The following is a 13197-nucleotide window of genomic DNA, read 5'->3' on the forward strand; positions in this document are numbered from 1 at the left end:
CATTACTGTTATTGTTACTTTGATGTACAGTAATGAAGCTAGATACAGTATAATGTCTGACTGACAAGGACAAATACAAGCACGTCCGCCCCAAAACACACCCACCCTGGGTCAAATCCAGTGACCTCAGAATGGTCGGACCCACCAGATATTTCTAGCCACCAGAAACTATTCGGCCACATTCGTTATCTCGGGCGGTCCCTGTCGGGACGTAACTCCAACGGCACTTAGTTGGCTAAAGTTGACGTCGCCACGTTCTGCACCAAGTGGGGCGAGCTTTTCCGTTTTACCAAGAGGAAAGTCTGTCGGGAAAATCAACCTTAGACACACATACTGCCAAAATCACATACTATTTTTTCCTATGCCAAATTAGTATTTTGGGCAGAAACAATGTATCTCCATATTATTATTATTATTTCTTTTTTTTAAATGAATGCCCTCTACTTCATCATTCAAGAGTGACGCACAAAAGTAGTTTGTTGATGGCCTACTTTCCAGTGGTGGGAAAAGTACTCAAAATGTATTTAGTTAAGTATCAATACTTAAATGTAGAAATACTCTGTTACAAATTACAGTCCGGTATTCTAAATGTACTTACAAAAGTATTTGTGTCAAAATGTACTTCAAGTATACCACAAGTAGAAAGTACTCATTATGAACTCTAAACAGTGACAGTGTTCCAGAATCCAGCATGGTGCCAACCAGCCTCTACACTCAGAAACGGGAGATAGGTAGCCTGGCTAATAAGCCAGACCGAATCAGCCGTTGGGAAAAAAAGAATTGCCTGTGATTTGAGTCTGGCTTATTAGCCAGGCTAGGAGATAGGCTCCTGCCCTAGGGGCCTCATGGCTCGGCAAGGCTTACCAATACTTAGCCTGGTTTTCAGCCTGAATCGCTGTATTCCATGATTCTGAATCAATTTTCAGATCCGCGGAACGCAGCAAATTAGGCTGGAACCCAGGCTAACCAATATTTACTTTGTTGAAAGATGTTCATGAAAAGCTGTTTCGCAGAAATTGTGACATCTGCTGGACATCTAACAGCTACAGTAGGGATGTCCCGATCACCTCCCCATCCGATTCCGATCATTTGATTTTGAGACATATCGATACCAATCTTCCCCGATCCGATCTTTATATTTTTATATAACACTTATGCCATATCACAATAACAAATATCCTAATGACTCTAGTCTAGTCTGTTGTGTTGCCTTTCAAATATTGAAAGGCAAAATGTGACTATACTTTTATTAGAATGACTGTCATTGTGTTTTTTTTCTTTCTATGAAAGCATGGAATCATAGAAAAATAATGATGTATTGGTTAATTAGAGTGAATACAGTTGTACAGTTTATAGAACTGAAGTCAGAGAGAGAGTATACTACAGACACCATTTCCTTTGTTTTCATCATACAGTAGGTGTCTTTCACGACTCTGAGTGTTAGTGTGACTAGTCTTTGTTTGATGATCTCTGACTGGGACCAGAAGGAAAACAACTAGCATAAACACAACAGTTTTTACAAAATCTCATTGCTTATACATCTTTCTTTGATATTTACATTAGACAATAAAAAATCGGATCTTTTCTCCCCGATTCCGATCTTTTGAAAATCATGCGATCACCTGATCCGATCGGGACCACCCTAGCTACAGTACATTCATCTCATTGTAGATTCTAAACAGACTAGATTTAGACAGCATTATCTCTACATTGCACTATAGAAAGACCTGAGAATTGTGTGTTTTCATTTAGGATGTTTACTGGATGTAACTTTCCTCTTCTCCCATGTGGCGCATTAAGTGCTGAATGATTACCATTGAGCTAATAGAGCCTGCCTGCTTGTCTAGATGAGACATGACCTTTGGCATGATCTAAACGTCTCAATACAAGAGCAGTGAGACAACCGCCACAATTGGCTAATACCTCTACCATAGGCCTACAAATTGGACAAAATTTCATTTTATTTATTAGATCTTAGGTCTTTCTACCATTTTCTAGTTATCCGATCCATGCCAGTTACAGTTTTCACCCACATCAACAGAGAGAGATTGTCTTGTCTGTGTGTACCATAATGTTACACTTTGACTGTTTGACACAAAGAACCCGTCAGAGACAGAAATAGTAGAGAGAAAAAGGAGGGAGCTTTCCTACACACAGAGCCAGCACTCAAAGGGCTGCTTTGTTGTATCAGAGGACTGACAAACTGTCCTTTGAATTGTTTTCCAGTTACAGTAATGCACAAATGACACTATATGTCAACTTGTCAAATTGTCGCCTGATCACAACAAGGCGTCAACTTCAACCCTGATTTATTCTTTGTTGTGCACAGCGGTGGTGTCACTTGCCAAATAGCCGAACTACAAGCTCACAAAGAAGTATATCTGCCATATCAGTCAAGATCCTTCATCCTGCATTTGGCATTTTGGTTCCAAGAGAAAGCAGTCGACATGTCAGTGTTAATTGAGGTACCCTTGGCCTATACTACACATGAAAAGAACTGCAACAACTATGTACAGTGATTATGGTAAGTTCTCTCAAGAGTTGATTTATTATTTATTAAAGCAATTTTTATACAAAATGCCATACAGTGCACAAACGTTATACTTTGGAAACAATTGCATGTCACGAGATGTTCAGAATGTACAATGTCGACATTTAATCAGATCAGATCTGAACTGAATGAATGAATGGCTTATTTGCTCTGGGGAACATTGATAGAAATGGCTGTTATGTGGGGTTTAAGCAGACTATAAAGTCCTTTACAGAATTAAAACAGAAAAGCACATACATGCACAGCGACACTCTGTTTCTATGCAGTTTGTGTTTGTCAAGCATTCATTCAAAATAAGCCGTTAAAAATAACATGTTAGTAATAATGTTTTATCCCTGCTTCTGGTCAGACTAAATGATTTCCCTTTTAGGAAATGTTAGACTGTAGTTCTGATATATGTTTGGTATTTATATTTGATAACATTTAGCTTCTAGTTATGTACACTATAACATTTTTTTAAACAATATATTAATTGACATTCTTTTTCAATTATATAAAGTCTTACAGTTATAGCTCTCTTGTTAATAAAATGTCCAGAAAAAACAAACATAACAGATACACAAATACAACAAATACATAAAAAATACAATCATAACAAACACAACTCAACAATCAAAAACAAAAACAAATAAAACAGATATGGTCCAATCTTTACACTTTAGAGTGAAATTAAAATGCACACACACACACACACACACAGAGACATAGGGTTCGAGCAAGAGTTCAGAATGTATTGGAGAAATAATTTATGTGACATGATAAACTGGGGTGACTGACAGGTTAAGTATAGGCTCAAGTGGATAGCTGTCATGAACCATCAATCATGGGTATAATTGGCCAATGAGGTAATGTAGGCATAAGGGGTTGTTGCTGCTTGGGCGAGATGAAGTTGTTCCGTCGATTTCAAATGCATCAGCAGCCGGATGATTTATCACCTTATATATTAACGCTGGCGTTATCTGCTTCGTGTGGCACACTGTGTCAATATGTAAAATAAAAGAAGGAAAATAATTCTGCCGAACTGCTGAACTGTGTTTCACTCTTACAGCTGCTGCTGTGACATCTTCATTCCCCTCGGGGGGATGAATAAAGGTTATCTTTATCTTATCTTTAATCGTAATTCACTGTGAGCCATGCAGGGACAGGCAGGTTCTCAAAGTGGAGTCTGGGGATCTCCCAGGGGTCCATGTGGGTGTTCCAGTGTGGGGTCCCTCCCCAGCAACAGGAGGAACAGTTTATACATTTAAAGCCATATTTTATTTCCTGGCAATTTGAAAATAGCACAAGGCGTCGCGACTGTAAAAGGTTTTATATGTAAGTACCATCTGTTCATTATGGTTGTGTGATGTGACACAGTATCACTACAAAAAACATTTAAAACCCAAATTCTTGTGCTAGTGTAGCAGACGAGGGGGATTCCCTAGGCCTAGCTTGGCTTTAGTGTCCCTTCCTGCGCGGGAGACCCGGGTTTGAATCGCGGGCGTTACATTGGTGCTGTGACCCGGTCAGGTCAGCTGAAACCACAATATAGGATGTGACAGACAGTATAGGAAGTCACAACATGTGACAGTACAGGCTTTTCTCCATCTCAACGTCCAGTAAACTCCTGTTGGGTTGTGTGTGTTGCTATGCAGGAATGGTATGCTTCTCATTAAGCTCTATAGGGAGACACCTGCAACAGGAGTGGACCAACATTTTCTTTTTTGGCTTGTTGTAAAATCCATGTCATCATTTAAACCAAATATCTCTGTGCTCTGATCACTGTAAATGTGTACTATGCAGAACAAAAAATAAATCTGTGTGATTAATAAGGGGTCAGTGAGAAGCATATTTAAAAAAGGAATGTTAATCTAAAGCCATGTCCCAAAATGCCCACACACAAACACACACACACACACACACACACACACACACAACACACCTGTTTTCCAAGTGAAGGGGGAAGGGTAATTATGCTTTTATTTCAGGCCCAAACTTCCCCCCACCAGACGTCTCAGGAACTCCTGATGTATAAGCGTAACAATAATTAATGCGGGAAATACCCAGAGTTAAACCGAGCATGGGAGACTGCGGAGGAAAGGGAGGGGGAGGTTGTTCAGGGGAGGAACGTAGGGAATGTGAACGTGAGAGAGAAAGGAGGAGAGTAACTACAGCAGTGAAGGAGAACGAGTAAAGGAAGCCAGGTGTCCTGGAGTGGAGAGGGGATTATCATCTGGCTATTATCCGTTTGTCCCGTGAAAGAGAGAGGAGTCTTTTCTGGTTGTGTTTGTGTGTCCCAGGAGAGAGAGCAGTCTTTTATGTCTGTTTTTTATCCCTACAGTGTGGAGTCTGTCCCTGGCCTACAGTGTGGAGTGGAATCTTCCCTGGCTGTCTGTCCCTGGCCTACAGTGTGGAGTGGAGTCTTCTCTGGCTGTTTGTCCCTGGCCTACAGTGTGGAGTGGAGTCTTCTCTGGCTGTTTCCTGGCCTACAGTGTGGAGTGGAGTCTTCCCTGGCTGTTTGTCCCTGGCCTACAGTGTGGAGTGGAGTCTTCTCTGGCTGTTTGTCCCTGGCCTACAGTGTGGAGTGGAGTCTTCTCTGGCTGTCTGTCCCTGGCCTACAGTGTGGAGTGGAGTCTTCCCTGGCTGTTTGTCCCTGGCCTACAGTGTGGAGTGGAGTCTTCCCTGGCTGTTTATCCCTGGCCTACAGCGTGGAGTGGAGTCTTCTCTGGCTGTTTTTCCCGGCAAATAGGAGTCTTCTCTGGCTGTGTCTTCCCAGCACTGTGAAGTATTCGCTGGCTGTTTGTCCCTGCAAAGAGAAGTCTTGTTCTCTGGTTGTGCATGTCGACCACAGTGTGAACTGCAACGAGAAGTCTTCTTTGGCTGTGTCCCCCTATGAAGTCTTATCTGCTGGCTGTAGTCGTGTGTGTCCCTGGTATGCTGATTTTTGAGACATAATCATGTAAATCACATTGCCAGGGATTACCGCACTGCTATAGTCCTGGCTAGTGGCTATCTATCTCAAGACCCGGAGGATGGATTATTGTTATTTTTGACCCAGAAGAAATGCACTGTAAAATCATCAGTGAATGCAATTTGCAACACTAGATTTAATTTTATAATGGGATGAATCTAGAGTTGCAATACCCCATTGACAGCCCATTGATCCAAATCGAATTTCTGATCTGCTTGTATTAAACTCACATTGCAGCTGTATAGGGCAAGCTTGAATTGTCCTCTTTCAATCTGCAAACCGTTTGTTTCCACCGTAGACTGGTTATGAGCTATCTTCTGCGCTGTGATATTTTTGAGTGGTGCAACCACTCCTATAGACAGCTGTGTGTGTGGCTGGGTCTGTCCCTGTGTCCGAGCACGAAAATAGCGTTATACCGTTTGTTCACCACCAAGTGTCACTGTTGCACAGCCTAACACAGACACACACAGGTCAGGGAGGAGGGCTTGTACACAGTACAGTACAGTACAGTACAGTACAGTACAGCACCACTCACTTCAGACAGGTCTGATTCTTTTGTTGGAGTTTGGAAGCGCTTGTCAAAGTCACTCAACAGTCCTGCGTACCACCTGTTTCGAATTTGCTAATAATGCAGAAGGCAGCAGCACGACCTGTTTTTAATAAAAACGAGTGCTTCCAAACTCCAACACTTAACATATCGACAGTGACAGTTTTTAATGAAACAAATGCTTTGAAGATTGAAAGAGGATAATTCAAGCTTGCCCTACAGCTGCAATGTTGGTGATTTTAACATGGTTTAATACAAGCAGATCGGAAATTCGATTTGGATCAATGGGCTGTCAATGGAGGGTATTGCAACTCTAGATTCATCCCATTATTAAAAACAAAATCTAGTGTTGCAAATTGCGGCTAATGTTGACTGCGTGGATTACCTCTACCCCTTTCGGAAGGCAACAGAGATTTCTGCAACAGTCTAGAGATAATAATAATAATAATAATAATAACAATAATGGGCCTGCTCGAATTTGCACGTGTGTCCATGCATCCACATCGTGCATGCGTGTGCCGTGTGGTGTGTGCCATCCATGTGTGCATGAATTTCGTTCACTTTTTGCATGCAACGTAAATGCAATATGCAAAAGATACATAATGCCACCATATACAAGTATATGGTATGCAGATCTCCATATATCTAATATCTATATCAACAGCTGATTTTTTTGACTTAACATGACACCTCTGTGAATGCAGAATGATGACCAGCAGTAACCAAGAATTTGTTAAGTAGTAAATTAGGAAATAGGAAGTATAGGAGTAGGAAATGTGAACCTTGCTTGTTTATTTTGTGTTAGAAAGTAAACATCGTTATGTACAATGTGACTGACTGCCACTGGCCCATTTACCTATAGCAAATCTTTGCAGTATCTTTGCACATTGTGATGTTGAAACGATTATATTGTGCTGTCCTTTCTGATCAGGTGCAGAGCTTAGCTGACTGCTGAACAGGGTGTCTTTGCAATTTGTTCACAGTCACTAAGTTCTGCAATTGAAAAGAGATGAAGGCAAATCTGATCAGGGATCATAGAAGTTATTTCGAATTCAAGGCATTTCACTCCACAACTTTGGTTCACAGGGTGACAGGGCAAAAGGTTTATATATAAGGAATTTAACATAACGGGCTCAGGCTGGTTCCAGACAGCTTGGGCATAATTTAAGCAATACAATATTATAGTAGTAGGCTATATATGTAGTGTGGGTGATGGCTGACTTTAGTAGTCACACCTGACCTGACCTGCATGGCCAAACTACTTTGGACTCTCAGAACTGGGTGTGACTGCACACCTGTTATACATTGATCGATGAACACAGGAAAACCCTACAAACATTCTGACAGAGCCTGTCATGACAGTACATCTGGTCTTTCTCGACAATAAATGTGTTTGGACATCTACTTGACTAACGCAGTGTCCCTGTTCAGACGCTGCTAGTGTAGCAAGACGATGGCATCGTCTGGACTGTGGCTCTCCTGGAGTTCCACCCACACAGGGACACAGTCAAGTACAAGTAGTCAAGTCCAAACTCATTTAGAGAGTGGCGAAGACAGAGCAGATGGACATGCCGACGTGTGTGTGGCCGCATTCGGGTCACATTGTTGAGCAGCCTAAAGGGACACTGAGCAGTATAACTAATTGTAGCCAGCGGTGTTGTATGCCCAGCTTTGTCTGTTTGTGTGTAACCCATAGCGATGATTTGATTGGCTGAGCACCCCATAGGGATTGGCTGAGCAAAGTACATATTGAAGAATTTTACGTCAGTGTCTGAGCAAATCGGCTTAGTATCTCTTCTTTTGTCATACACAAACATTAAATTCCCATTGACAATGAATGGAGAATTTTATGTCATAGTGTCTGAGCAAATAGGAATAGTGTCTATTTTATGTCCACCGTTCCGTTCTAGATTCTTGGAACCTTGGTGCTTTCATGGTTCTGAACCAATTAATTTTCAGCGGAAACACTCTGAACTGGTTCAATATTAGGCAGGACAAAAGGAACTGAACCAGTTCAACCCCGGTGAAAAAGGGACGATGTGTTTGTCTACTCATTTTGTATGTCCATGTCCAAAAACTGAATTTTTACAAGAATGTCCACTACAAGCCAGCATGGCGATGACCCCTGACTATAGACGGCAGCAGCAGCAGCAACAGCAGCAGCACCCACATGATTCCAAGCTGGCCTGCCTCCTGTGCCTTCTGAGCTGATTACAGTTCTGTCAACACACTGGCTCAGCTCAGCAGGCACAGGAGAACTGTCGACACGTTACGTTCACCGTTTGTAATACCCCGAGGAAGGCAGCGTGACTGCCCGCCGAAATGTTGGCTCTGTTTTCATTCTCTCTCGTTCAACTAATAAAATACGACTTTGACACTGAATTGAAACTACTAGTGTGCGCTGTGCGACTACTTTGGTTGACCATGAATACCATGTGCATCTGATTGCATAAATAATAGTCTGTTATTTACATTATGAATTCATTTATTTATTTTTCACTTCTCCCCATTGTCCAATGTCAACACTTCTTAGAGCACACACCTCTTAGATTGGTATGATTTGTAACATTATTATTCATTACTTGCTTTTTCTGTCTCGTCTGCAAAAGCACAGTGCTTTTACAATAAACAGGGCCAGGTGCCCCTGCAAGCACTGCTGGTGCATGCTTACTAAGGAACTATTCGGTATGATAACTCAAATCTAGGCACAAAGGTTGTACATATTCAGTAATATACAATACATTAATGTAACTCAGAGTTTGTGTTGCATCTGTTTGCATTTGTGATTGCTATACAATGTTATAAATCAGATAACTTGTACTTCTCAAATAATTAGTCCATGTTTAATACAATTCCTATTCATATATAAAACATAAAAAGGTTTTTTTTGTATTGTGTCCCTATAATACACACATTAATTACCTTAGAATATAGCATGATGTCTATAATGTGCTATGGAGGAAAGGCCCTTTATTGAATTCTGGAGTATATAATATATGCAATAAGTTATGGATCTTTAATAACATGTCAATATATGATTAGATATTATCTTTTTCGCCTCTTGGTAAAACATTTGAGTACTTTTTTCCACCACTGCATATTACCTGCATTATATTCTATTCCCATATGGATGGGGTATGGGGTATAATACCATATCACTCCTGGAGATGGCAGCAATGCACCTGGTACTCATTTGGTCTTCCTTTGTGCGATGTGTGAAAAAGAACGGACGGCGCAGGCGCAGTGAGTGGAGTACTCACACCGGAGTAACAACATAATCAACAACAACTTTAACACATTCGTTTTTGACGTATTTATGTCATTCCTACCTATGACGAACACAAGGCTATGTATATTTGAGTCTCTTGTATGATTTAATGCAACGTTAAATCTAAAAACAAACCATGTTTAGCCACGAGACTTTCCAGAGGCAGATGAGTGCTGTTATGGAGGCGCTGGTAGAAGCAGCAGTGGCGGAGATGAGGAGACTCCTGGACAAATGTTCCACCATGACCTTCTCTATGATGATGCACAGATCATGTTTAGTCCTCGACACGCGTGGGACGAGCGAGGGAGAGGAGAAGGACAACATGACTCTGCAAGAGGGAACGAAACAGCTTCAAGCCATGACGGTACAAAAATGACATTAACAAAAACGACCACTTATTTTTCATGGTAGGCTAACTATTTGATTGAAAAGCCATTTTGTCTCTAATGTAGTCGTTCTCGAATTGTATTTTATTTAGCTTGGGGAATGTATCGACAGATTGTAGAATGAAATTTGCGACACTAGGATATTTTTTGGAAAATGTCAAATTTGAATGTACTTTGTTAAAAAGAAAATGCACGTTGTAATTTGTACTTTAAAGCAACTTTAAGCAAGTACTTCTGAGGGTGAATACTTTCTGTCCATGCTTCTTGTTAACTTGAGGATGTTCAACCACAGGACTGAAGAGCAGATATAATTGCTTGTAGGTATTGGTATGTGATTATTTTTATTATGGCCATTGATTATACTAATCTGGTCACAATTTTACTTTTCTAACAATAACTTTACAGAGTGAATTTGCATCCCTCATGGAAACGTGGACCAAAGGTGTGGTGGAGAAAATAGCACTGCTGCTGAAAGTGTCAATGTCCGAAGATGTCCATCCATGTCCTGCTCCAAAGAAAAGAGGTCGTGTCAAATCCAAGACTTCAAGAAAGATGGTCAAGCAGAGAGCGGGAACAATGGCTGGAGACAAAAAACGTAAGTATTGCAGGTTTCCGGAAGGCTCGCCCCAAAACACACTCGTCCCCATTTGTTTTACTGAGGTTAAGGTTAGGAATAAGATTAGGGTTAGGCATCGTTTTACTCACTGGGGTTTGATTTTGGAATTAGGTTAGGTTTAGGCATAGTTTCACTGAGGTTAAGTTTAGGAATACCTGGTGGCCGGATTTGACACGGGGCAAGCGTGTTTTGTGGCGAGTGTTCTTCTACTGTACTCTATCAGAGTAAAAGGCACCTAGTTAACCAACGGGGCTAATTGTTAACAAAATAAAATAGTGAAACATACTGTAACTAGCGAGTAAACACCAAACAATGCTGTAGTGTAGGGTAACATTGTGTTCACTTTAAGAGAGATACACATTTTCTTTTTTACGAGATCACTTGTCAAAGGCTCTTGTTGGAAGGGAAAGAAAACGCAGTTAGAATTGGAAATAAATTAAAACTAGAAAAGTGCAGTTAGTGTGCTTAAACATTTTGAACAGACATACTTTGTGTATATATAATTTTTTCTTTTTATATATATATATATATATATATTTTTTTTTTTACAGGTGAGGGACCTGATGCCACACAAGAAGAAGGTGATGATTCTCAGCCTCGACATTTTGTATATATAATACCTGTGTGGCCTGAGCAGGGACATATACAAGAAGATGCTGCTGCTGCTGGTGCTCAACCTTCAACTGATAGACGGGAACATCAGGCCACACAGGTAGAAGAAACACAAGGAGAAGTTGATAGTGGTTCACAGCCTTCAACTGATAAACATGAAGCGAATCAGGCCACACAGGTAGACACACCAGAAGTGAGTGACGAGGAGGACGTCGTGGACACTGACATCACCAACCAAGAATTAACTGGAAATGCCGAAAAGAGCAGGAAGAAAACAGAGCTAAAGTGTCCCTGTTGTGAAAAAACGTTTGCTCGAAAGTGTTGGCTCGACAGACACTTTTTGATTCACTCCAAACCCCTCTTGTGTTCTCAGTGTGGCAAGCGTTTTGCAACACAGAGACACTTGGACGGACATTTGCGGAAACACACCGGAGAAAAACCGTTCAGATGCTCTGAATGTGGGACAGGCTTTGCCTATAAATTTACATTTAACAGACACATGCAACAGCACAGAGTCAAGAAATTTAAATTGTGCTCTCGACATACATGCACATTTTGTGAGGCTGAGTTTTCAGGGAAATTAGAATTTCAGCGGCATAAGTGTTCCGCGTTGGAGAAGACATTCCACTGTTCTCTCTGCTCCATGACCTTTGAGTGTAGGCAAAGCCTGGCTGATCACGAGAATCTCCATTCAGGAGAAAGAGATTATGTTTGTGAAATGTGTGGTGAATGTTTCTTCTCCTCCTCATCGTTGTCCACACACAGGGTAACTCATCTTCCGCAGGATCACCTGAGCAAGCACACAGGAAGAATTCTGTTTAGTTGTGATGCATGTGGCAAGGGCTGTAGTCATCAAAGTGCTCTCAAGCGCCACATGCTCTCCCACACTAGGGAGAGGCCTTGTGTTTGTGACACTTGTGGTAAAAGATGTGCTCACGCGAGTGCACTTCAGAACCACATGAGAATACACACAGGTGAGAAGCCGGGGAAACGCCTACGGCCGGTTTGTAAAGTGTGTGGAAAAACTCTCGGTAGCATGACCAGCCTTAAATACCACATGAGAATACACACGGGGGACAAACCCTACAGCTGTGATCAGTGTGCCAAACAGTTTAGCCACCCTCAAAGTCTCAAAATACACCGCTTGACGCACACAGGGGAGAAATTGTACGGTTGCAACATTTGCGGACGAAGGTTAACTACGGCTCAAAGCCTGAGGTCTCACATGCTTCTCCACACAGGAGAACTGCCGTACCTGTGTCCCATTTGTGGTAAGAAATGTTACCAGCTTCGTGAATTTGAGAATCACCAAAAGGTTCACGTCCTTCCATAGTCAGACGAAGTATAGCATATTAATGTAACTTGCTCCGTTTGACTTATGATAGATCTAGTTTTAGCCCTGAAACATGACTGCCATGATGATTATCATGACAGTCATCTGCACCCTATTTTTGGCACTCGCTGCATTTACAAGATTTCCGTATATATAAACATTCAGATTTCAAATATAAAGTACTCACAATTTGTCCCACGGGTGTTAGTTTGTAGCAGCACCAGCGATTAGAATTGCTGCATCCCGCGTTGTTTAATAAAAAGCATTTTTGTCCGAGCGCCCCGGCTCCTTTTTTCAAACGGGGTTCGTTTGGGAAATTCACAGTTGCACACCGGGAGCGCACTCGCCTATTAGTCTGTATTGGCAGGGCGGTCAGAGTACCTATATTGAACACACCGAGTGCCACCCTCCTCCCGACCGATAGGGGCGCGTAGTTGAAAGCCAATGGGAAAATAACAGCTCGGATAAAAATGCTTTTTATTAAACAACGCGGGATGCAGAAATTCTAATCGCTGGAGTTGCTACTAACTATTAAACACCTGTGGGACAAATTGTGAGTACTTTATATTTGAAATCTGAATGTTTATATATACGGAAATCTTGTAAATGCAGCGAGCGCCAAAAACAGGGTGAAGTTTCTTCATGACTCTCGTATGAATACGAGAGTCATGAATCATGGCTAGATCTAGTTTATTATACTGTTGGCAATCTTGTATTTCCAAAACCGTTATTTTTCAGGAAATGGAAAACATTACCTGTGTTCCAATAGAACTAATGTAGTTATGATTTACATCAAAAGTAGGAATTGGAAAAGAGAATATTTTTGAAAAATGTATAGTTTGCTCATTAGCTTTAATTTAATGTGATTATTAAAGTCATAAAAAAGAAAGAAAAAAAACCCTGTTGTCATTTGTACGCAAAACTATACAGCTGT

At 41.2% G+C, this 13197-nt stretch overlaps 1 protein-coding gene across 2 annotated transcripts; it reads left to right on the forward strand.

Moving 5' to 3' along the window:
* Positions 1-8029: 8029 nt before the first annotated feature.
* LOC308309968 (uncharacterized protein) lies at positions 8030-13075 on the forward strand. Of its 2 annotated transcripts, none has more exons than XM_080755977.1 (3): positions 8030-9680; positions 10108-10297; positions 10870-13075. In XM_080755977.1, the coding sequence occupies exons 1-3, from the start codon at positions 9453-9455 to the stop codon at positions 12261-12263; spliced, it is 1812 nt and encodes a 603-aa protein (XP_080612103.1). In that variant the 5' UTR covers positions 8030-9452; the 3' UTR covers positions 12264-13075. The 2 variants fall into 2 exon arrangements, with proteins under 2 accessions (XP_080612103.1, XP_080612104.1); XM_080755978.1 differs by having other exon boundaries at positions 9632-9723.
* The last annotated feature ends 122 nt before the right edge of the window (positions 13076-13197 follow it).

The sequence above is a fragment of the Protomyctophum bolini genome (genome assembly GCF_963924005.1).
Source record: "Protomyctophum bolini genome assembly, chromosome: 22".
NCBI classification, from domain to species: Eukaryota; Metazoa; Chordata; class Actinopteri; order Myctophiformes; family Myctophidae; genus Protomyctophum; species Protomyctophum bolini.

What these genes read in the sequence shown, in the direction of transcription:
- LOC308309968 (XM_080755977.1), top strand. Translation starts at nt 9,453, where the DNA reads ATGTTTAGCCACGAGACTTTCCAGAGGCAGATGAGTGCTGTTATGGAG. An exon ending in AACAGCTTCAAGCCATGACG is followed by an intron (nt 9,681 to 10,107) that starts GTACAAAAATGA and finishes ATAACTTTACAG; the next exon opens with AGTGAATTTGCATCCCTCAT. An exon ending in AATGGCTGGAGACAAAAAAC is followed by an intron (nt 10,298 to 10,869) that starts GTAAGTATTGCA and finishes TTTTTTTTACAG; the next exon opens with GTGAGGGACCTGATGCCACA.